This window comes from Psittacula echo (genome assembly GCF_963264785.1).
Source record: "Psittacula echo genome assembly, chromosome: 14".
Classification (NCBI taxonomy): domain Eukaryota; kingdom Metazoa; phylum Chordata; class Aves; order Psittaciformes; family Psittacidae; genus Psittacula; species Psittacula echo.
In genome coordinates, this window is record NC_137750.1 from 3,986,957 (window position 1) to 4,013,635 (window position 26,679).

Consider the following 26,679-nt stretch of genomic DNA (forward strand, 5'->3'; position numbering starts at 1 on the left):
TAGCTTCTATTTTTGCAATGTCAAAAGAAGGCATGAAGTGAGTTAATATATCTCTTGTTGCTACTGATCCCCAAAGAGAGACAAGAATAGTCAGCAATCTGCAAGGGGTACCATTCCCTGCAAAGCCACATCCCTGGAACAAGGCAGGAATGATGGGTTACAAAATGGCTCTTACTGGGGGCTTGGCAGCTTTTGGGTTTCAGCCTGGCTGGAGCTCCTGCAGCACTTGTGAGGTTCATTAAGCCGCTCAAGAGTCACTGAAGGGGAGTGAAGTATTCCAATGGATGAGCAAAGACAGCACTGCCATCTCCCTCCTGTAGAGGACCAGCATAACACCCACATAACATTTGTACTACAATAAGGTTTTATTCTGCATTAAGAGCATTGAGCCATCAGCTCCTGCTGAACTTCAGCAGAAGAGGTGAGTTTTCCTCATGCTGTGCAAACCCCATCCCACTCTGTTGTGCTGTGAGGAACTGCAGTGGTTGAGTTGGGATGGGGAATTCAGTGCTCACAATAGGGCATCTCAAAACCTACAGGGAGCGGAAATCCCCTGGGCTTGTTTTGGGCAGAAAACAGCTTTCATTCAGGAATTCTTTTGTGAGATTCATAGTTTAAGATTAGAATAGTCCATGGAAGGAAAATAACAAGAAGCTTTGAGGGTGACATGGTTCCTAGGGTATGAAGGAAGATCAGCATTTAGGAGTCACTAAACTTCTACTGTGTCCTCAGCTACCGCTTTCACAGAGTCAACCTCAGGAGGGCTTTTTAAATTTACCCACTTAGCTGAAGAGATCTGAAAGGAAATTTAGGAAAGATCAACCCTTAAGTTACCTAATAGCTCTTGATGGAAAACACTTCCTACAAAAGGTTGAGCCTTAGAGTCACCTAAGAACTCAGAGCAGATCTTCAGCAAAAGATAGCTATGGTTTGCTCGAGGCTCTCTCCTTCTTTTCCCCAGACTTAAATAGCATTTCATATTATGAATGAAAATTACAGACCTTTCCAGGATTTCAACCTGTTATTTCCCAGAATGGAGACTGAACGGCATCCAAGCAACACAGATATTTTATAAAGTCTCATTTTCTCTCATTATTTATAGAGTAAGAGGAGGATACTCTAATGACGAGTAAACCAGCTGAAGTATGTCTTTTCAAAGTCCTTTGTTCTTCCTTTAGAAATAAAGGCAGGGCTGTGGTGGACTGACAACTGTGTGCTACTGAAACAGGAACAGATGGACAACGCATGCACAGCACAGGACAGGTATATATTCACTCGCTGATGTAAGTAGCTCTAGGCTGACAGACTCCTTTTACATGATGGAAAGAGTGTTTCAGCATTGGTAAAGACTGTGTTCTTTCAAATGACATAACTGCTAAGTAATGATTTAGTGCAAATCTACTACTTAGCTGTTGTGTCATTTGATCCAAGCTGTAGAGGGAAAAAACTGGGGGAAAACAACAGCCACTGCCACAGAAAATTAGTAATTTCCAAGCAGTCCAACCTGCTCCATTTAATGAGAGAGGAGCAGATGTGATGGAACAAGCTGGAAGAGAGAAATACCAGATATAACTGGTACCTTATATCCAAAATGGCTGTAGAACGCAGGTAGAGTACAGGAATGCAGGCTACTTATTTGGAACACGCTAGTTTATTTGTCAAGATAATTCTCATGCAGAACAGACACCTTGATGTAGATTAATTATTGAAATTAGATCCTGTCTGGAAAGGAATCACATTAACTTGAACCAACAGTTGATAGTGATTAAGTTTTGTTTCTTAAATCTGTGTTTTTAAAAGGAGGCAGAAAATGTGTATGGGCTAAAATCTGAAGATAAAATGTATTTCTCTTCACTATGCTACTCATGTAATTGTACCAGAAAAAATACACCGTGATTTAAAAGAACAAACCAGAAACATGCATTTTTCTTGCAGTGTTTCATCTGTAGTTTCCCACAATCCCTGTACGAAGCTGACGGTGCTTTGCAATTGGGGAAATGATAGCTTTCAGTCCAAAGAAATTGCCTCCACTCTCATTTTACTCTGAGTTTGCCTTTTGAGGGTCTCTGCATGCAGAGGTCAGCTGGAAAACCTCTTCTGTTCTCAATCCATGCAAAAGAAACCTTCATCCAATATTAAAATTAAGCACACTGAAAGGGATTGTCAAATACTTTTGAGCAATAACATCAAGATTGAATAACTTGCTTCAGCTGAATATTTACAGTCCCAAAGGGACTAAGAACCGTAAGTGAGTGAAGGATGAAGTGACAGCTTTCAATGCAAATTGCTTGCTCTCTCATCTTATATGTGGTTTTATTTTGGGTTTTGGGGGGTTTTTTGTCGTCTTGTACATAGCACTTGGGACTGCACTGCCGGGTTTGGCACATGAACTATGCTTCAAAATCCACCTTTTCATTTTTATTCTCTATTATTATTTCTATACTGTAGTTTGGCATAAGTAAGGAGCAGAACGCTCTACGCGTTCTCCAGCTTCCCAGGAATACACACTAATAAGTTTTGCATTAAAATTCCTTGAACAAAATCGCTTAACACGGTGCCCTCAGGGTTAAATTTTACCTGGAGATGCTCAGTGTGAAACCGAGCAGTTCTGAGAAACTGGCTGGGTGGATGCAGAGCCCTTCTTGAGGCTGTGCTATGGATGGCTCCTGGAGAAAGCCAGTCCTGATTAGCCTTGATCCGTGCCCAGAAACCAGCCCTGACAGCAGGAGGAGGTGGCAGCATGTGTAAGACTACTTCTTCTTTTCACAGCAAGCACATAAAAGGAAAAAAGCCCTCCAAATACCAGAAAAGAAGTTCAGAAATGAACTGGGAAGGAAAGAAGCAACATCTACTAAATACAGGCTGCCAAAGAAGTCATTATCTCACTCCTTGTTTTAAACTATCTGGCCCATTTGCACTTTTGTCTGCATAATTAGTACCCTTAGACATCTTTCTTCAACTGACTTAGCACTTCTTTTCTTGAGGAAACAGCATGATGATACTTGTGCTAAAGAGTGCTTATCAAGAATTAGCATCTAAGTGGTCCACCTCTTTAAGAGCACCCTATTTTTAACAGGATAGGTCAGGTTTCTGCAAGAGGATTGAGGAGAAGAGATTTCCCCTCCCCACCAAAGGCACTACCTCTTGTGTGTGGTTGAAACAGAAAAAGTGAAATGAGAAATAAAGCAATTTATAAAGTGAAATAAAAATAACACCAAGAAAATACATCAACTGACTGTGGCTGGATTCTGCAACAGCTGTTATGATGGCAAGCAATCTCATACTGCTCTATAATTACCAGTTAATTAAACTCAACACTGTGATAGAGATGTCACTCTAATTTGCAGATGGCTGAAGTGAGATACAGTTCAGCATCACTTGGAGTGTAACTTGGGTGAAACTTAAACTACTACTTGACAGTTTTCTGTCACAACTATTAAGTTATAACTATCCATGACTTCTGTACTGAGCAAAGTAGCTGGTGCAAGATACATTTCCCAACATTTTATTCAGATTAGACTCTTAAGAGGGACTGAGAGAAAGCACTCAGATGAAAACACATACAAGAGGTGTGTATGTTGAAGTTTCTAACAAACCCAGCATTGCCCAGGTTTTCCTTCTGAAAACCAGAAATATTTGTCAACTTGTCATAGAGAAAAAATGTGCCATTTTCCTCCTAATGGCTAAAGAAGACAACATCATAACGGTGATTCAGCACAAAATGTAGAATATTTGATGACTGGCCTATGGCTGTTCTTATATATGTGCTACTTATATCCAGCAGTATCCATCCAGAAGCCATGCCTAAAACTGGGACGCCCACTTTTCCAGGAATAGTCTAAAGCCATAAGCAAATACAGAGCTGGTTCTTAGGCATTCATACTTTAAATAAATATCTAAATAAGACAGAGTGGGCTGGTAGAGAACAACTGACATTTTATGTAAAGCGAAGAAATTCAGGCAGCATTTTGAGGAGCTCAGAGAGCAGATGACAAACCCAGAACTTCTTTCATGAGATCTTACAGGTTGCAAGTTGTGAGCCCCATGCAGTTACGGATTTATAACTTCTTGTGATAACAGCAAACAGATTTAGTCATGGGAATGAATAAATAAATGCTATTGTCCTTATAACAAAGCTGAATTATCAACAGCATGAGTTTATTCAGTTCCTTTTCAAGTGAGTCACAGCTACCTTTTTCCTGAATTCCCAAATGTTGACAATAAACCAGTTTACTAATCACAGCAACCATTTCTTGCCAATCTTTAACTCCCTGCAGGCAACTTAGATGAGCAGAAATCTCTCAATCACACATGAATAGCTGCTTTTAAAAGATGATTCAAGTCTCAAATGGTCTCTCTGGCAAACTATCCAGCAAAATGAAAGAAATGGAGACGGCTGTTAGTTCCAGTACATCCTGGAGTTCCTGCCTTCCCACAATAAAGCATTAGTAAAATTATTCCATAATTCTTATTACTTCCGTAAGTACTTTGATACAGATTCCAGTGACCTGCCCACTGTTTGGATTACTTAGGTGGATAACAGTATTCCCAACCAAGGAACTTTCTGCCCAGTACATCACCACACTCCCCTTACACACAGTTTAAAAGATTCACCTGTTACAGAAAATACTTATTCTTCCAATCTGTGTACTTGTACTCTCTCCATGCAAAATCCAAAGCTGCCTCCAAAACTGCTCATCTTTCACTGAAGATTTATCATAAGATTTTATCAAGGTGATCTGATTTTATTCAGACTGAATGCTTGCTTGCTGGAGCTGGTTGTGACTCTTGTACAACGGCTCCAAAACAGATCCTGCTTTTCAGGCAATGTCCAATTCCTACACAGTTCTCATCACTAAGAGACCTTTCAGAGATGAGACTCCTCTGTTCCATAACTACTCCCCTAGCAGCTAAAACGCCTTTTAATATCGCTTCTGAGACCAGCACCTAATGAATGTAGAGGACTGGAACTCCTGCCCTTCACAGGTGATTTACACACACGAGTAGACAATTAATTTCCTTCCTAGAACAAGATGAGAAATGAACCAATGTTACAGGATCCTTCACTCCCCTGTATTTATTCAGATTCCTACTAACAAAATAACGTACCGTCATCTCTAATGGTACTTAATAAGTACTTGGTGTCTGCAAAAGGCTCTCAGGCTTTGATTTCAACTGGAAATCCCATAGAAGCAACTCTATTCTACAAGATTACATTTATAAGAATTACCACCATAAAAAAAAATGTACCACTGGGTAGGCGAGGTACTTAATAAAACATAAGCCTTAACACAAGATACATCTAATCATCTGGAAAGGGATTTGGACTATTAAATTGTAACTCTTATCTGTTTATACTCCTACATAAGTATGTAGCATTTCAGTTAAATTTGTTATATGCATGCAGATGGCCATTTCTGAAACGCTAATCTTGCTTTTAAATGCTACGGACTGCCTATTTCTTTATGGTAAATTAAATTTAATGAATGAAACGGGAAGATTTTAGCTGCTGCTGGGCTTGGCATTTGTAAAAGGCAAAGCTCTTTCTGTAATGAATGCAGCGACCCTGCAGGTTCTGGGAATGCCAGAAAAGAGATCAGATATTGGTGAGATAAAACATGAGATTTGTGCTTTTCAGATGTTAAAAATGCCTCCCCCATGCAAGTCATTATTTGGGATCACTTTATAGGTATTTGGTACTAAAAGATGGTCAGACAGCCAGAATATTCATCTATGTTCCCTTTTAAAGTTGTGGGTATTATGAAATTAATGCTAACAAAGACAGACTAATACTGACCTAGACAATCATAAGCGGAATTACGTCTCTCTGTGTGTGTGTGGTGAGGGATCCTTTAAGGAAACAATTTTTACAAGCATCTAGAAATGTGCCCAAATTCCCCTCAAGTTTGTTTGGGCAGAGGCTCTTCACCCTGCTGCCCGCAGTGACCAGAGTGACAAGACATGAACGTGCAGTGCCATAGGGTGGCTCAGCAGCCAGACAGTCATAAATGATGTGAAAAACGTACGGAGAGGAGTAGAAAACTCCCAGGGAGATGATTGTTGGAGAGCCTGTTCGGTGCTCCCAACCTCTGCCGAGGTCGCTGCCAGGTTTCCTCTTCTTTTAAATAACAGAAGCATCAGTGGAGAATAAAACCAGATCTTCTGTGTTCTTCCAGCTAGGAAAAATACACTTTGAAAACCCTGACAACTCTGGGCTGTGTATATATGTATTTTAATAACATTTATGTAACAGCAGGGTGCATTAGCTGACAGCGAGTCACTAACACCCTGCCTCTAAACCAGTGCCTGTGTCGGGAGGCCAGTTCCTTAGTGTCAGCTCCTGCCAAATCCAACTCCCAGCAGCTCACAGGTCACAGTTTAGGATCCCATCAAGTGGCGGATGGGGTTATTCTCTCACAAAGGTTACTGTTTACTCGCTAAAAAAAGAGAAATCAAAACTGTGATTCAGCCACCTGCCAACTCATTGGAAGAGCTCTAAATTATCAGACGGGTCCAGAAGTAAATGGAAGAGTGACAAAACTTCCACTGCACATCAGGAGGAAGAAAATTCAGTGCAAAAGCATAGATTAAAAATAGCCAAAACTCCTTTACTTTGCCTAAAAGCAAAATCCCCAACTCAGTCCAACCCATGAAAGGGTCACGAATTCAGTGATTTCAGAAAAAAGCAATTCAGGAGTGTTCCTATAAAAAGAGAACTACCATGTTGATTTACTGCAAGTGCAACGAATTATTAATATTCACTGTAACTCTCAAGCTAGTAGCTATAAAATAAACCTCTGCTATTTAAGAACTGCAACACAAATGAGCACTGAATGAGGCATACTGACTAGCCCTGGAATGATGAAGTTTGGCAAAGTGTGCCCATGCAAAATTCCTACTTGTTTGTGAAAAGCATTGCAGTCTCTAACACTCACACAGAAAAGACTGAATGTCTACCTTCAAGCACCCAGATGCGGTATTTGCCCTCGTAAACTGGAAATCATTATGTTTTCACATAGGACTGAATCATTCCCACTATTAGATCAATTCAAATCTTACCAAAATACTTGGTTATTTCAGATCATCTGACTGAACCACTGGCCAGCTCCATTCGGCAGTGCTCCGCTTTGATTTTCCCCTAGTATTCACTAGGAAAATACTCAGTCCTATTTACAATATTTTATCAGTAAACCACTCAGTTTTACTCTGTGTGTGTGTGTGTATTGTGGCCTTTTTGGAAACAAAAGCTGCCACAAAACCCTCAAAGCAATTATGCAGAAGTAAAACCAAATTATGATAGATTAAACAGTGTCCCCTAAATGAGCACATCTTGCAGGCGGTGTTAAGGGTGCAGCATCATTGATGTGTGCCCTGGCTGGGACTGGGATGGTTGAGTTGCCCATCAAAGTGATTTGCAAGACGCCAACCAGAATGGCAGGTCTCCATTTAGCAGCACAAATGTTTTGCATGCAATCAAGGCTGGCTAGGATCGAATCAGCAGGAGCTAATTAACAACCAAAACAGGATGCAGAGCAGAGATATTAAGGAATTCAGCTGAAGGATTTCAACACCTACAGAGTAATTCCTTTGATAAAGATTCAGGCAAAGGCTCAAACTAAACAGCCAATCATCGATTATTTTTCCTGCTGTTCATAAACCTCCTGGGTGTTTAATTCACCTCCTTTCCTAAAGCTAAATGCAGTGGTGTTGTGCTTGGCCGCTCAGGGAACTGCCTATTCTAGCAAAGGTTTTATCAATAAATATGGTAGAAGCAGTGCCATACTAGGAGAAAAGGAGTTCAAATGTTTTGCACAGGAATATGTCCATGAACTACCTGACAACTACTAATTTTCTTTGCTGTTAAACATGCACAAAAGGTATCCAAAACTTCACCCTGTGTGGGTTTAGTCTGTATATATATTTTTTATTGGAGAAGAAGGATCTGCCTTTCAGGGTAACTGTCATTCTTACTTAAAGGTGTTTTCTGAAAGCTTGGAAATGCTGGCAAGCCTCAAGCAAAAGAACTTAAGAGCACTGTAATTGTTATATACACAATAAGGTTACAGTAAATGGTTTTTCTTGTTGTCCAGAAACCTACCTCACTGTAGGATGGAAATGTTTTATTTATAAACACTGAAGTAACAACATTTGCCAAGTCTGGCTGCACCAAAAAGAGCTACAGGAGGAAACCTAGAAAATACCTGTAACAATTTTACCACATTCACATAGAATCATAGAACAGTTTGGGTTGGAAAGGACCTTAAGATCATCCAGTTCCAACCCCCCTGCCATGGGCAGGGACACCTCACACTAAACCATGTCACCCAAGGCTCTGTCCAACCTGGCCTTGAACACCGCCAGGGATGGAGCATTCACAACTTCCCTGGGCAACCCATTCCAGTGCCTCACCACCCTCACAGGAAAGAATTTCTTCCTTAGATCCAATCTAAACTTCCCCTGTTTAAGTTTGAACCCGTTACCCCTTGTCCTGTCACTACAGTCCCTGATGAAGAGTCCCTCCCCAGCATCCTTGTAGGCCCCTTCAGATACTGGAAGCTGCTCTGAGGTCTCCATGCAGCCTTCTCTTCTCCAGGCTGAACAGCCCCAACTTTCTCAGCCTATCTTCATACAGGAGGTGCTCCAGTCCCCTGATCATCCTCGTGGCCTCCTCTGGACTTGTTCCAACAGTTCCATGTCCTTTTTATGTTGAGGACACCAGAACTGCACACAATGCTCCAAGTGAGGCCTCACGAGAGCAGAGTAGAGGGGCAGGATCACCTCCTTCGACCTGCTGGTCACGCTCCTCTTGATGACAAGATCTTCTCTACTAAAACTGTGAACTGAAAGAATACCTGTTTGTGCAATTGCTTTATAGTGCTTTGGTACCACACACTTGTGATGAACATTTTTGCCCCTAAAACGATTATAAACCTGCAGAATCAGAAAATAACTATGTGTTATTTGTCAGATTATGTGCATTAAGGCAGAAAGTTTAAGCCATATTTAAGAACCTTGCTGCAAAGCAGCCTAAAATAATGCAGACACTAAATTTAGTAACTTGGATGAGTTTCGAATTAGTATCTCTCTCATGGTACAATTACTTTTAGAATCTGCATCAGCATCTATGAAATGCCTCGCTACTTCGAGAAACCACCTTTCTGTTAGTGACAGTACCTTGGACAACTTTACCCCTCCTACATCAACAGGAAGCTATCAGAAAAGTTAAGCTACAATTAGGTCTCCCTTGGGATCCACTCTGATCCTTTCTAACTATTGTATTTCTACATTTCACAAGGTCTGGCAGGAGAACGTGGAGCTGTTTGGATTTAGAGACAACTAAGCCATGGATGAATACAGTGACAGGAGTGTGCTAGTTCTGCGAGCTGGGAGAATTCACTGTGATGGTCTGATTTCCTTTCTGCTGGCTACAAGGGGTATGGTTTCTATTGAGACTCATTCCCCACAAAAGAAACGCAGGAGTGGTGCCCTGCTCTTGTTTCAGTGTGGACACTGAATTCAGTCTCTTGCAGTACCAGTTTTGCAGACGTGTCAATGTCCTTGTAGATTTGTTGCCTTCAGTGCTGGTCACACACTAACCAGCACACTCTCTTGAGGTAAAAGCTTTTGATGATTTGTGTTTTATGAGCATCTTTCTAGTCCATTTCCTACATGCGATCACACTTATTTTGGTTCTAGTTACTACAGCACGTATTTTATATTGCGTTAAAATTTTGAGCCATAATAAAATCAGGTTTTTCCTTTAGAATTTAATTTGTTTGGCAGACTTAGCGCTACACTTATAAAAAAAATAACAATGAAGATTTTGTTGTTATTCCCTCCCTTATTTAACTTCTGTCCATCCTAATTCCTGCCCTGTGGCCTCCCTTTGAGTAAATACACTGCACTGTGACTGGCAAAGAAAATTGCTTGCATTATGTGTGTCCAACAGAAAGGCAAAATCAATAATAAAGTTCACTCCCAACTTTACATTTCAGGTATCAGATACATCCATTAGAAGCTGACCCCAGCTGAACAAGAAGGCACACACAGAACAAATGTAACGTGCTGTAAATACAAATTCTCATGCAAGCCCTGAGCAATAAACTCCACTTTGTGATACAGAACAAGGAAGTCCTGTTGGAGTTAAACAACATTTTACATGTCTATTTAGGGGGAGAGAACAATCCTTCATCTCACAAAATACACTTCCCAGAGTTTTCTTCTGGAACTCCAGAGCTGGAATGGGTCACTGGGATGTGCACAACCAAAGCTCACTCCTAAATCCTAGGAGAAATGAACTGCCACCCTCTCTATCCTCCCCTCTCTCCCTCCTTCCCATCTGGGTAACCTTCACCTTACAGAACATGATGATTTCTTTCTTATTTCATAACTCACTGGCAGTAATATTTGGGATTGAATCCAAGTCGCTTTTGTTTATTAAATACTCTGAAATGCAGGAAACAACTCCTCAGCTGATGAAAGTCCAGAGTACTTCTGAAGATGATGGCTGACTTCCTGAACAGCTACAGCTATGCTACTGGGCTGCTCTCTACATGAAAACTGACATCACAGTTACTTTCTAATGAATATTCCTAGGTTTTTAAAGCTATTGCTACAGCTTCCATTTGTCTGTTTCTCTTTGTGAACACCAGTTCATAGCCTCTTGATTCAAGGACACGTCGAATGAAATCCTCACGCTTCTGAAGGGAAATACTCCATCACTGGCTTTACAGTCACAAAGATGCGACAAAGGTGCATAAGCCCACATTGTGTATTACACACTTAAAAATCTGCAACATTCCAAAGTAAGTTACCTGTTACTTCCAGTTTGTCACCATTGACTTCAGCTTTCAGATAAATCCTTCCTCGTTTCTCTGTGTGATCCATGCCACAGAGGCTTGGGACGTTTATTACACATTGCTTATGAACGTTCATATCACAGGCTGTGGATACAAAAGCGGTTCGGACAGTCATGAGAAGCTAATAATATGACTACACTGCAAACACTGAGCGAAGAGGAAGTTAAGATGACAGTGCTTAACTGTTGGCAAGACTTTCAGGTTACAGCTGTGCATTTTCAACTGAACGACATGGCTAGTTTGCATCTTAGGTTTTGTAGACAGTGAATGAAACAGAGAATTACATAATCTACTTCAGAAAACTCAAGGTATCATTAATGAACTGCAAGGGAAACAAGTGAAAACGGAGTAAAGATTTGCTGGGAATATGGTAAAGAAAGCGGAGCACTAGTGCCAGCATTAGCAATGATGGGAATTAGGTTTAAATTGATTATTTGATTTTTCTAGCAGGAGACTTCCAAGAAGAACAAAATACAAGTGAAATATTGGACCTCGGCTACCAACTGAACTGAAATTTCAGTCTTCAACAGCACGTTCGCCCCAACCAGTCTAAAAAGAGGCTATCTCAAAACTGGAACGGCAAAGGCTCTTCAGCCACATCAAACTGAATACACCGTGTTCTCAGTAAGAGAGGTGATTTTCATCAATATATTATTACAGTACTGAAATACCCACTTGAAATGTAACATTACTATAAATAGCTGACATTTGAAATGGTATTTTCCACAGAAAAGAGCTAAGAAGCTGTTACCCAGTGTTTCCACTTACTTTCTAAAGCACCCTTTTGGTAACACAGAAAATCTTCACTTACTGTCACATTTCATCCCTTGGTGCAGAAGCCCATAAAGCAGTGACCCACAATGGTCACAGAAGGTCGGGCTCCCATAGGTGTGGATCTTAAATTTGTGCTTGCTTCTGGGATCCTGTAGGGAAAAAACAGAAAGAGATCCCTTGGCTTTGGTGTTGTAAGAAAGACTATGTCAGAACTATACCAGAGAACACAGGCTTGTTCCTGCGATTCATCTCCACTAAAACTCCCCCATTTACCGACTGGACATTCTGATATTCATCACCATTCTGATATGATGACACCAATTGTACCAGGAGAGGAGGGAGGTAACTGCCAAGGGGCTAATCAGAAATACAGTCAAACGGCTGTAAAATCAGGACCTTGAAGATGGGACCAATCTGAAATGTTGCAATTTATAATCTATATTATTGTAAATGAAAGTGAACAAATTCTAACTTGGCAACTAGTAAATATCTTACAGACTGCTATTCCCATCTGAGTTTTGAAGAGAGCAACTTAAAGTGAGGACATTTTAAGGCCACCAGCAGCTTGGAAATGGTTTCTAATTTAGGACCAGTGAAAGGGAATACACCCAAATCACTTATATGTACCACGTGTCCAAACACATCCGTTTTTTCTCTAGCAATAGAGGTCCCCTTTGGAAAGCTAAAAACATTTATATAAAAGGAAGAAATCACATCTTCAAGATTTTCACCCATGGCAGGCTCATTTCACATATACACAGCCACAGAATTTCACATACACCACATTCCCACAGCCTGTTCCCAACACTTGGAGATGCTCAGTGCACAAACACATGGTGCAACAGCTCTGTCCTCCTGGGCACATCACCTGCACTTTGGTATCCAGTATGACCGATTCCGGCCCCAACTCTATTTTAGTCCAAGCTCTCACTGCACAATCTCACTCAGAAGTTGGGAAGAGCAGTAAGTTTTCTTCATTAGACTATAAGTATTCTTTGTGTGTATTTTCTTGGTAATGATTCTAAGGTTTATGATGAATCTATGACCATTGGTTTTCACTGCACAGTCAGAAATTAGATATACAGTATCGAGGAGAACAAGTAAAGACTTTACATTAAGAATTCAATTTAAGACTATTTCACTAGTACTGTTGGTTATGCAGCTTGAGATATGACATGCAAACTAATAACAACCATATTTATTTTGTAAACACAGTTAACCTAAATGGAATGACATTCAATGCTCAGGAGAACATCTGTTTCATTATTTATTAAAGATACAGCTAATGGGTCTTGTGGTGCAGGTCATGGGAATATTGCTTTGCTGAAGGATTATCTGATGGATTGCCTCGAACTATATGCTTTCTAAACAAATCAGAACCCATTTTCAAAGTTAATTCTTCCTTATATTGTTTTATTTAGAAGACATAAGGGGACTTGTTGCCTTATAAATACAGACACTTAACCAGTATTTGGTGAGCACATCTGCTGCTGAGAAGGACAAACCCCGGCTTCTAAGAGTGATACTGAATAAACAGATTTTGAAAGTTGTGTTTAACATCTGACATAAGCGGTATTTATAAGTATAAAGTAATGACATAGAGGGGAAAGAACATAGAGGGGAAATTATTATAATGAATGTCTACTAAATACATGGAACCTGTATATTATACTGAAATTGTATCAAGCACTCCCAGATAATTCCATTTCAATCAATGGAATATACATGGTAATTAAGTTAAGCAGGGGTGTGTCTGTGGCTTAAAAATGTTGTGACATGTAAGGACAGCTCTACTGCACTCACTACAAAACAGCGAGCAACGGCCCATGTACTCCTGCACTTAGCTCTATGTAACCACAAAACACCAGGAAGAACATTATTCTAAAGCAATGAAGTAAAAGCAGGCACGTGAAGAAATAAATCCTATTTTCTGCTTCAATTCTATGCATTTCTTTGCTTTTGGTAAATTGAAGCACACCAACTATTGTTATTTTGCAAGCAAGTCTGAGAACATACAGAGAAAGATCGGTATACATCCATCAGAGATGTTAAAACCTTTTCACCTTACTCCCTATATTAACACGGGCTATTCACACACTCAGACCTACCCCTGAACCTATAGGTTACACTTTAAGTAACTATATTACTAATAATTACTACATTGCCAGTACTAATTACCTGTATTATTAACAGCAATTAAGTTATTAGCTGTTAATGCAGTTTTAATACTTTCCAGTGTTAAATACGCAATAAGTGACTTACACAGATTATTGAGGAAATAGCTTTGACGTTAGTATTTTTCAGCTAGAGGTAAACTCCTAGGTTAGAGGTAATCTCTTGTAAATTTTCTTCATATATCCCCTTTTAATCAATGTAAACTTTCAATAGTTCCCTCAGCATTACTGGCAGTCACATTTCATAGTAAACACAGGGAGCCAAGCCAGGATATGACAGATGAACTGCCAAATAGTGGCTGCTATTTGCAAGAGAACTGAACTTTGCACTAAACTTGGCATAGATTAATTGTGAAACTCTAAAGGGAAAACCCACTTCTGTTTCCAAAATCCATCAAAATCATGAAGGGAGAAGTGGCAATGGGAAAGCAATGGGGAAGCACTTGTTAAGTGATGAATGATATGTTCTACTTAAATGCATGCTATTTTCATCCTAAAATGTGAATTCTTTGCTATTATTAAGACAACCCCCCATTTTTGTGCGTACAACTGAAGGCAATATAACATTAAATGGGAAAGGAGCAAATCAGTATCATAGACATTTAAATATTTGCCTTTGAAAACCCTTTAAATCGGCAGAAATCTAGACAGTGCTCTGCAATTCGCCTGCAGTACAACAGAGTTTTCAAAGCCTGTAATGACATGCATGGGTGCAGCACCCCTATAAAGATGAATAGTAAATAGTCTTCTAAACCCCATCAGCTCTGGAAAAATCAAAATATTAGTCATTAGTCTCAAAGCTGAGACATGCTCATGTAGAAAGAAGCGGCCACAGAATCGCATGGACCAGATCTGTGTTGCACAGACTTGTGCTATGTGGACCTATAGAAAGAACACTGAAAATGGAGCAGAAAGCTTTAAAACATAAATAAGTGTGTTTGCAGAAGTGACTGGCCCAGTTAATCAGCTCTGCACCTATTAAAAGAGGTTCAGATTAGCTCCAGAGCCTGGCCAGGCGATGGGCAGGAATCCTGCCGCACTCCGGCAGAGGGAAGCAGAAGAACACAGAGGCATCTCACCAGACCCACACGTTTGTCACTTCGTGCCCTGCCATCCAACTCCATCTTGACCCCTGCAGCAGCAGTGCCACCACCCCTGCTTGTTTTCTTTGTTTAGCTAAAATGAATCCATTTCCTTTATTGAGCAGCAACAGAAAGCACCCCCCTGTGAGAAATCATTCCATCATTTTTCTGGCTCAAAGACGGGGGTGTTCAGTAATTGAAAGCGCATGGTTAACCATCAGCACACGTCAAACTGTGCTTTAACACGCTACAGAACAGCTTATGAGTGTTATATTGCTGAATTGCTTCTAAGAGCTCCCTTTTGATTATAATTTTATTCCTCTTGATAGCAACATTGAACTGGCTATAATTTTGCAGGCATTAAATCATCACATTGCTTTGAAGTATAACGTATCCAAAACCCCACTTTCTGTGAGGTTGCATCAGTGGAGATTTGATATACAAAGCAGCATCATATTATGACTTGTTAAAGTCCCATCAATAGTGCGCGACTTGACAGTACCAATAACTGTCACCAGACCCATGTAGCTAAGACCAAATCCTCTGAAACTGTACAGATCTTGTCTTTAATTCAACATCTTCTGGGTGACACAGCCAGAATTGGTGGGGTTTTCAGAAGGGATTTAAATCAACATTGCAAAGCTGATCTGTCAGTGCCAGAGCCCGTGCAAATGATAAAGGTAGGGGAAATAATGACTGTTTTCAGTCATTAATACAACACACATACACTAACAAGGCATTAGGCAGAATATAAGATTGATTTTCTTATTTAACTGCCTATAGTTAGTGAAAGGTGTTTGGGTTTTTTTTCATTTCTGAGCTATTTTGGGGGTCATTAAGAAGCAGAAAATGCAGAAGTGTGAGGGTAAAAATATGCTGGGAGAAACAGAAAATTCTATTTTCCATTACAAAAATAACTCCAAGGAGCTCTGCAGCAGATGACCTGGAAGGTCCAAAGGTTGCACCAGGGCTTACAACAACAAAGAATGATCTTGTGTAAATAAATGCAAATACATCCAGTTTTCCATTTCCTACCTCCATGACAGAACCACAGGATTGTTCTTCATCCCCAACCAAATGCTTACAAATACATTTATTTACCAGTTGAAAAGGTGTAAAGGAGAAATAAAGTGAAAACATCCCAAATTCCTTCACTTAGCAGAAAGAAAAAAGTAATTTCTGGCATAAATTGTGGTACGAACTTTGAATTTCTACTGAAAACAGAAAGAGAGACAACATCTTAAATATATGCAAAAACCATATACAAATTGTTATAAGAGATATGAGATCAACATCCCTCTTTACTAACAGAACAGCTCTGGAAGACTGGCAGGTCTGTTTGCCTCGCGTTAATACACAACCACCTTTAGAATTTCCTACTGTGATGGAAACACTGAATCCTGCATCTTTCTTAGTCCCCCTTCAAATGTCTTTAAAGCATGGATTGTGAGGAGCACTGCTCTAGCAGATCTATGAAACCACTGCAATTTGTACCACATGTATTTTCCTTAGAACAGCTTTAATTTCTCCAAGTGAATACCAAGTTAATAAAACACAGTTAAGAACCTAGCATGTTTTTCTCTGTATGAAGCCAAACCCCACGTTCAACCCACGCTGTCCTCAGGCAAACTTCCATTTCATTTATCAAAGTCTTCAGATTCCACTTCAGACTTTAGCTTTTCTAAACACCTTCCAAACAGTAACTACGATATCTAAGACCCCATGCAGATACCGTCTGTCTGAGCAACTTTCTTCACTTTGCTATTTATTTTCCTATAGAGATAACAAAAATTGGTTGGTAATGTGCATCTTCATTTGAGAAAGCAGCTTCAACCCCCAGGAACCAGATGTTTCTAATGGAAATAACTTCCAGGGCTTAAACTATGGCTTCTATAAGCCCAGAAGTAAGAAACAGCAAAAAGTCATTGTTTAACTGGTCACCAGCTTTGTTCTTCCCTGACTGAATGAGGCTGCATACATGGGAAAGGGAAAGCAAAGAGAATCTGAGACTCTTGGGAATGACTAAGATCATATCACTTTTTATTACAAAATGTACAAATGCTTAAAGTTTGTTTGATGTTTCCTGTCCCGCAGCTGCCAGCGTAGGGAACTTTTATTGCTTTTAGTAAAGCACAATAAAAGGTAAGACTTCTACTGCCTGAGGAATCAAAAACACTCCAGAAGGGCTGGGGCTGGCAGGACCTCTGGAGACCAGCGAGCCCAATGCCTGGCTTAAAGCAGGGCCAACTACTGATGAGCTGCGCTCTGCAGTGACTCATGGGGTTACTCCTCTCCGTCCCAAGACTCCGTTGAGCTCCAAATGTACCTGCCAAGCACTCCAAAAGCCTTCTACATGTTGACATATAGGTGCTAAAAGTGCCTTCCTGCAATTAAGGAGAGGAATGACACAACCCGGCTTTATCACTTGGTGAGAAGTTATAGACTGACTCTTTCCAGGATTCCCACCCTCCAGGCAGGATTTGGAGTTTGACTGTCTGGAGTGACTCTGAGGAACAACTCAGAGAAAGCATTCACCCCACCAGCATCTGCAGGATGGGAAACCACAGGCACATCTTAACATATCAGTAGCTGTTAAGAGTTAAGAGAATGCCACAGAGCTGCATTCAACTCTACAGTAACAAAAGAAGTGGTGAGATAAGAAAACAAAGACTAAGCAAAAATACAGGTAATGAAATGTATGTAAACTAGTCTCTAAGACTGTACAAGGATGCAATGGAGAAGAGACAGGCTCTTTTCATAGTGGATTTCAGTGGTCAGGAGAGCCCTGAGCTGCTGCACAGACACCACAGAGCGCAGCGCTGGGCTGCTTCAGACTCATGCAAGCATAGCGGAAAGCAGCAGCAGAACAGCAAGTTCCAAACACAGCCAATTCATCTGTGGGTTCAAGGGCTGGAACTGCATTCTAAAATGAAGACTGATTCTCCAGTTCTGTAAAAGAAAAGTCCTTCATGACAGTAAATGACACCCCAGCCAAAAGCAACAACAACAATAATCCGTTTTCCCATCGCTGGTACTAAGACCACTTTTATTCTTTATTACTCTGAAGAGAAATAAGAAAGTACACAGACAGAAAAAAATCATGTTTAATATTGACACTTATCAATGAACAGTTTCCTTCTCTATGCTTCTACTGAAGGGGACAACTTGACCACAGCTCACAAATGATTCCAAGGCAGAGTTTTCAGCCCCCTCCCGGAATTCACACTGAATTATCAGTTTTACCTAAACAAAACAGGCGGTCACTGAATCAACTGATTCTCATTGCTGCCTTTTGTTCATGTTCTTGTATAGAAGAGCACTGATTCGAGCTGGCAAATGGAGAAAGGTCTGCATGACTGTAAGAACAGTTAAGTTCCAAAGGGACTCGCTGTTTACCAGCTATTTTTTCTTCATTGTTTTTTAATGAAGAAACTGCAGTGTGATTACAGAAAGTGCATAAAGGAAAGATCCTGTCGGAAACTGATTCATGACTAGGAAAAAATGGAGCAAGATTCTGTTTCAGATACAACTCAACATGATGTTACAGTGAATGAATCATTTCAATGAAGACTGGATCCAGCGATCTGGATTCAAAAGGAGTACTAGAAAGACAGAGGCACAGCTTAAAACCCCCTCAAGTATTAGTTTTATTATTTAGACATTTATTGATTTGGAAGATAGACACTTTACAATGCAGAGTATCCTTTACACCTAGAATACATTTTACAATATATAGTTTAACATTGATCAAATGGAAGTAATTTAAACAAATTCCTGTTGTATAAAAGAGTTTTGCTATTTCCTGATAGGTACAATATGCTGAATTGTAAAGTTACACCGCAGTTTCTGTGCCTTCCAATGGAGCTGAAATGTGGCTGGGTGTAGTGCATCATGAACGTGATAGGGGACTTACCACCACTAGGTAATGTTGCCACTGCGCTACATGACATCAGGTTGCACAATGATTATTTTACATTAATATATTTGTGCATAATAAGATGATAGAATTAAATCTGCTTTCCTATTACCCTCAGCTGAAGCTTACACTATCGCTTCACTCATTAAAAAAAGAAGATGAAATGAGATGAAAGCTGAAAACAAATCTCACCTAAAATGCCCTGGCTTTGCTGTAAAAGCAGGAGAAGGGTACATATTTATCCACGAATACAGGGAAAAATGGCAACGAAAAAAAACCCTTTCAGAAGCTATGGCAGCCGTAAGTCAAGTTCACTGTTAGCATGGTAAGAATTAAGGAAGCATCTTCATGACCCCAAACTTCTTGGCGCTGACAACCGCAAAACCAAAACAAACTCAAGATTTTATTTGGAAAGCCAAACGTGCCCGCAGTTAGTTCTGGCTAACGTGGTTTGAATGAAGGTCTTCGCAACTATTAAGTGACAGATCTGAGCACAGAAAGATAAGTTGATTTGCAAATGTCTCAGAGTAAAGTAGCGGCGGCACTGGGAGCGTAGGTGATGAATGCAGCTTGGAAGCTACTATTCTTGCCTCTAAGCTTCTTCAATATGTGAGGCCCCGGATAATAACTGGTTTCCATTTCCCACTCCTCCTCACATTGCAGAACTCTGCTTTCCCCTCTAAAATGGTGAATGCTACCAGAAGAACCCACTAATTCATGGATGCACACCTTGCACGGTGGCACCAAACCCTTACCCTTATTTACATGGCACCTTGCCTCCTTCTCACCTCCCACTGCTGCATCTGTATGCTTCAGTCTACTTCTAAGTAAAGACATTTGTATGTCTGGATGTACTGCTACCAAACGGAAAATGTAACATCCATATACATCAACATATGCTTCAAAATCTAAGGCCAACCCTACTAACTTCGGTACAGATTTGTTCGACACCAAGAACGGCAGGAGGGTGTTTCCTGAATGGTGAAAAAGAAATCCAAGGAGAAGTTTGTCTGTCCTGGGTTATTACACATCCTAGAGCTGCATCTCTATCTTCACCTTCAGGTTAAGTACTGGCACAGTAAAAGATTCCTCTTGTATGCTCTCTGTCATCCTCTGGAAGAGTTTTCTGTATTCACTATAGAGTTTAAGAGGGATTTAATTGAAATGCTAACATCTGTGTGTCCCTCTCATCCCAGACCCCAAAATCACCAACGCAAAACCAGTTCACACACAGAATACTGCAATCCAGGGCAGTATTCTACGTGCATCTATAAACCTATGGAATATCACTCCAAGAAAGATCATAGAATAGAACCATAGAACAGTTAGGGTTGGAAAAGACCTTAAGATCATCTAGTTCCAACCCCCCTGCCATGGGCAGGGACACCTCACACTAAACCATGTCACCCAAGGCTTCATCCAACCTGGCCTTGAACACTGCCAGGGATGGAGCATTCACAACCTCCTTGGGTAACCCATTCCAGACAGCACAATGAAGCTCAACAGCTGTGGAAAGGCACATACATACAGGAACAAAATCAGAGTCGCAAAGAAGCCTTGCAGCCATGACAAAAGGCACAGTGCAAGAAGTGTACATTTCTCATCGTTTTATTCAGTTCCTTATGCCACAGCTCAAGAGCTCACTTAAATGCCAGGCCAATGGTATACTTGCATTTCTGTAAGTTACAAAGAAGAACCTTTTGTTCCTTTTCTTAACACCTACATTTAAAAAAATCACATACATACTACAAACATATTAATATATTATGCTGCCCATTACAAAATCGGGTATCTGCTTAATTTGCTATAATGCGGGTTGGAACTAGATGATCTTAAGGTCCTTTTCCAAACCTAACTATTCTATGATTCTATGGCAAAACTGTGCTGACGGTGCACAAAACCAGAAAAAGTGATTTTTGAAAAGTCAGAGAAGTTTTGGGTTCAGAATCAGTCAGAATTTCATCACTCAGCAGCTCCCTTGTGCAAGAACTTGCGGGGTGTCCTCCTGCTCCTCATTTGACAACTTTATTAGAGACAGACACGAATCTGAAACACCCAAGCAAATTGTCTTCAAAGTTCCTCACTGAATAATTCATTTTTGCCTGGTATTTTATACAGTGGTTAACCACACACAAAAAAAGAAAGGCAGGCAGGAAGGCAAAAGATGCATAATTTAAACATTCCCTTTCGTTTTTGTTCTCCATCTCAGCTCTGTCTTTCCAGAAGTATGGAAGCTCGTACCTATAAACCAGGCTGTCATTGCAAAACATGGGCAGGGTTTTGTTCTCCAGAGACAAAAATTCCATGAATGGCTGTAGGTATAAATTCTATTAACAACTGAAGGATTTGATTGAATTATGTTTATCTCAAAATCTACACCTCAAGGTGAAGAACGCTGCCTTCAAGAAATCACAGCCAGGATCATATCACAGTAGATACTAATTCACAGAGTCATTGAATGGTCTTTTACATTTACACATAACCCCTGAAACACAATTTATGCCTTGAACAGATGTTTTTCCATATGCCTATATAACCCTTCCATAAAGTAATAACTTTCTATAATAACTATAAAGTAATTCAGACACATTAAATTTTGCAGACCGAGGAATATAGAGACACTGGACTCAGTATTTATAGGGTATTTGGTATCTTTTCTATAGTGAAGTATCTTCTCTTTTGGAAAAGTTACCAATCCTACTCCTCCAAGCAAAGGAAAAACCCCTATAAATAGGCAGCTAAGACTGAATGTGCAAAATGCTCTGACAATAGCTTTTGTGCTCAAATCCTGACCTTACAACGGCAGAGATCACAGCCAAGCTGTCTGATCCATACCACTTTTCCATGGTTGTAATTCATTAGCTGATCAAAAATTCAGAAAACAATAGTGAAACTCAAAGAGAAAGTTAGTGGCACACAATAAACCCCTGAAAGAATGCCAGGCTTTTAGCACTGCCTCCTGATCCTCCAACATTTGGCAGTGCTATTTGTGATTTAAAATGAGAACTACTTGGAGAGAAGGGTGCTTCATTGTGACCACAGCTGAGAGCACGCTTAGGTTAAAAATAAGAACTGACATAAATTCTCTGTCCCTTGGGGAGAATTTGAGCCTTTTGAGGTTTCCTAATCAAAGAATCTGAACGCAGTAAGGACTGTGGGAATCGCAGGAGAAGGGTGAGCTCCAGTGCTCGAAGCCCTGAAAGGAGAATTTCCTCACGGCTGCCACCTCCGCTTTGTCCTAAGGCTGAATGAGTCTCAGCTGCTTTGCAGCATCAGGAAAAGTCCTTACAACACTTAGCAATGGATAATAATAAAATCCATAAATATTTAATATCTGCCAATTAACTCTGCACTGTTCAAATCAAGGAAAAAACACAGAAAGCCCTGACTAAACCCTTCAGTACTATTGCAACACCATCTCCTTGCTAGGTATTTTGAGAATGCCCACCCTGAGACCATTCCATGCACACAAGTTTCAGTAACAAGCAGTTTTCCTTCTCCTTCTTTAATGAGTTTTTTTCCCAAGGCTGTTGATGGCAAAGGAGCTTCCCAGATTACACTGAAGGCTCTTCATTTGGAAGAAAGCCTGCACAGAAGTGTTCTGCTGGCAGAGCACTTCCAACGAAGGGAAGATGAATTCAGACTCCTACTTTTTATTTCTCCAGAATCACTTGTGGGCAAGAACATTCCTTAGTAAAGCCTCCGACTATGAAGATTTCATAGCCATAGAAAGCATTGCTGTCAATACCTGTAATAGACAATGGGAACGCCTGTAAATATTATGTCCTCCTTGTAACTGGTAAATAAACTAACAAACCAAGGCCAAACTTTCAAACAAGCCTACTCTAGGGCACTGATTGTAAGAGTTCTTGAGTTTACAGGTCTCTTCTGCATACATTCCTCTTCCCTCCTTCCTTTGGCATGAAAGCTCCCAGACAGTATAAATTAACGGTATCCTACATGTTGCTAGGCAGGTTCATCCTCTTGAGTAATACTAGCTCCATTTTATACAGAAAATGTGTATCTGAGAATAACAGACAAAAAAGAAAGAGCAAAAAAGAAATAAATAGGGTTTTGCTCATTCTCTTAACAAAGGAATAAAATTTGTACCATTTTGGCTCTATCCTGGTTTTACAAAATGCAGTCAAAATCACGTACTGGCTCTCCCTGCAATGATTACACTGTAATTAATGTGCCACCATGAGGCAAGTCAGGCTGGATCCTTGTCTGCTCGCTGCATCATGTACCACTTAGCCACAGTCTTTAGCCAGGAGCTTTGCAGACTGAGACTGCTAGGGGGGAAATGGAACAATTGGAAAGATCTCCAGTTGTATTCGCAAAAGGTATCACAGTGCTATGTTTAGTCAGGGATTACGAAACAGGCATCTATGAAAACTGCTTGCATGGCAGCAGAATTAGTGCATTTTTCCTCATCGGCAAGTAATGTAATGTTCATAAAGAAAAGAAACTAGTCTTCCTCTGTAATCCCAGTACACATATTAACATAGGCTTTTACTAACACAGGCTGGTAGCTAAGCCTTTGTAAGGCTGCAACAAAAGCCATCATAAAAATTAATCCCAGGAACAAATGGAATTGCACAATATTAATCCTGCTGAAAGATGTGATATGATAAACATGCTGAGGGCTGACACGAGGTGCAAAGAAAGGAAGGAAAAATATATCTCTGAAACCCAGTTTTGCCGGCACTGGTCAAGTGATGGGCCTGTAGAATCACACTAAAATTAATGTTGTCAGTGAGATGCACGTCTTTCCTCTGTTGAGTTCATCTTGGCAATGATTTAGGCATTTGTAGCCGATCAAGAAGAAGCTGAAGAAAATTCAAGGTGTTTTTTTACTTGGAGATAAAACAAAACATGAAATTTAGGAAGAAAAATCCTTCCATAATGGACTACCCCAAGTGCAAAACGTGGAACAACTTAATTGCAAACCAGATATTTATAAATTGGCAGCCAGAAATTACATTACAGCTCCTTAAGAAATCACAGAAAACCTCTCCTCACCATGAAATGCAACAAAGCCAAGACGACAATAACTGATGTCCTCCAGATGAACTTTCGCATTTAAAAGAAAACAAATGGTTTCAGATAATGCTTTTACAATGTCCATAAGCTAAGTTATTAGATGGCAATATAATGCAATTAGCATGAAGTTCCTTAATACGAAAACAAATGCCTCTGCTACACTTTACACTGAGGATTTCAGATGGAAAAAAGATGGAAAAACCATCTTTTGTACTCTGCTCTTCATTGGGCCTTTGATTTTGATAGAAAGCAATTCAGATTTACACTAAGTGCTTTATCTGCAGGAAATCTGTAAACTTCATCAAGTGGAGGGGACAGAATGTATGAAGATATAGGAAAAAGGCTCATATGGCTCCTAAAATCCTAATCTGATTTACAGCACTTCCATCGAATTCATGGAGCAGTTGTGCAAATAAAAAGCACATAGCACAAAAATATATTGCACTTTTTCGGACAAAATAAACATCTTAACTTCTTCCCCATATTCTAGACATTGACGTTAAGACAAGATCCTAACTGAGTGCTAATGCTACTTATATTTTAGTTAGAACACTTTACACTGCCCTTTTATGAGATCAATGCCCAGCTATGATGCCTCGTAACAGTGTGTTGCAATGGGCAATGATGAAGCTATGCCTTAACACTCTCCCCCCATCAACATGCAGCACTGCAATAGGCTTCAACTTAACATTGAACAACTTGCCCCTGGTTACCATGAGCAAGGTGAAATACTCCACAAAAAACCCCAGAGCTGATTATGACTGACTGAATCCAGCACAGAAATCCACAAAAATGCATTATTTAAGAAAAAAAAAAAAGAATTGAAACCCAGAAATATGTCAATTAGAAAAATAAAATCAAATTAGACTTGAAGTAAAATAAAACATGGTTACAAGATAAAAACCTGCAATAATAATGTGTTAAATATTTACAAAATCCTATGATCCTCCCTAAAGTCTCTTAAAATATATGTCTCTATTATCCACTGTTACTGTCACTCCCAAATTCACCCAACGGCTTTAAACTCACGCACTCCTTGCCCAGAGTTTCTGCCACTACCTGTGTGCCCGGCTCGTCAATCACAGTATTAAAGATTGGCACCTCTCTACTTACATTCATCACTTCTCCATTTTCCTGCAGCGCTTAGCATCATTAATTTATCAAGTCTCATTCCGCTCAACTCCCACGGCTCCTTTAAGCATGACAGAGCAAGGTCTTGCTGTATTATTTGTATTTTTTCCATGGCTCATGTCAGGCACAACAAATGAGGCTGCTCTGCAGGAGCAGCACAGCGCTAAAAGGAAAGCTTTTAGCACAGCTTCATACAAATTTAAGCACCCAGAGCAGAAACACAGCTCTATGCTGCATTCGTGTTCTTCCTTACAATGTAGCAGCACCCAAAACAACCAGACCCTTCTCATCCCTGTATTAGATGATCTATTTGTAAAGTTATATTCAAGTATTTAGTGATTTTTATTATCAGAGCAATAATATTTTGCTAAATAGGTTTTTTTGAGATTGAGTAAATTTTGAGCCTGTCGACCAGGTGATGCTCCAAAATCTGTTGTCCTACAGAAAGCAGCACAACTCAGTTCAGCACAATTCAGTTAACTCATTAGCTAATGCCAGACATGGTGCAAACCTTTCTTAGTGTCGTCTGGGCAGCTTCAGAGGTTGCAATAAACCTGGTTTTTGACATGCCACATCTGATTCTCTGAGCACAAGCTTTACCAGCAGTGCCAGGAGTTTGTTTAGGGTTTTTCAAGTAACTGCTGTTCTAGAACCCCCAAAATAAATTTAATAAATGCAAAACCAATGGTTTCCCACTTTGTTTTCCTAATAAATTACAAATTTCATTTGAAAGGCACTGAACTACTGTCCAGAGATTTTATGATATGCAATTGGCAGTCCTGTCCATCAGCAAACTACTAAATACCTACAACTAAGAGAAAGAGAAGAGAAAGAATCACAAGTTTGATCAAGTATGACATTGACCTGTGCAACTAAGCCCATTGAGCTACTGATTTCATAGACTAAATACAGATACTAGATTTTCTCTTCTCTCATTATTACTTTTTGTATTATACTGCTTTTTATATAACACAGAACAAACAACTGAAGTCTCACCCAACAAATCACTGCAACAGCAGCAATTCTCAAGTGCTCCAACAGTAAGATTCAAGCAGTATGCCCAATTGTGAGATATTAACTTGAAGTCCAACAGCCCTGCACTTACTTTTTCCCATTATATACGACCTGGCTACGTTGCTTGCACTTCATCTTCTGGCCAGTGTTTCAGATGTCTCACATTCATCTGTGCTCCTGGCCTATGGACGGTGACAGACTAGTCAAGTATGGATTTAAAACCGCATGAGTGACTTTATCCAATCATTTAGCCTATCATTTTTCCTTTACTACCAGCTACTCTGTCAATATATGTACCACGTCTCATTTCTGCTCTAGATGCAGCCCAACCTTCTTGCTGGCCTGAACATTTATACTTTCTTTTTCAGGGTGCCAATGAATAATAGGTTTCAGACCCAACATGCGCTATCAATACAGATACGTTCTTGTGTCTCCTAAAATGTGAAACATTGCAGGACTGGGTTTTCTTTTTCAAACAATGTCAGGACCCAATCTAATGTATTTATTTGATAGCCTAAATTGGGAAGAGTTTAGAAAGCAGGCTACCTACTGAGCCAGTAACTCATGCAAAGCTCTGATTTCACAGTACAGAGAATAAGCAATCCACGTCCTGTAAAATTATTACCCCCCTGAAGCACAGAGCGAAATACATAAAGTGAATATACCGTGTATTCAGTGAGACATAT

General features: G+C 40.0%; 1 protein-coding gene across 2 annotated transcripts in view; it reads right to left on the reverse strand.

Annotated features, from left to right (window-relative positions):
- The window catches only part of PRKCA (protein kinase C alpha), a gene marked incomplete at both ends in the record, with an annotated part of 139,982 nt that overhangs the window by 39,965 nt on the left and 73,338 nt on the right, over positions 1–26,679 (reverse strand). For both annotated transcript variants that reach the window (XM_080629303.1, XM_080629302.1), the window contains 2 exons: positions 10,815–10,943; positions 11,671–11,782. In XM_080629303.1, coding sequence (XP_080485429.1) covers positions 10,815–10,943; positions 11,671–11,782 — 241 coding nt within the window. The remainder of the gene's footprint in view (positions 1–10,814; positions 10,944–11,670; positions 11,783–26,679) is intronic.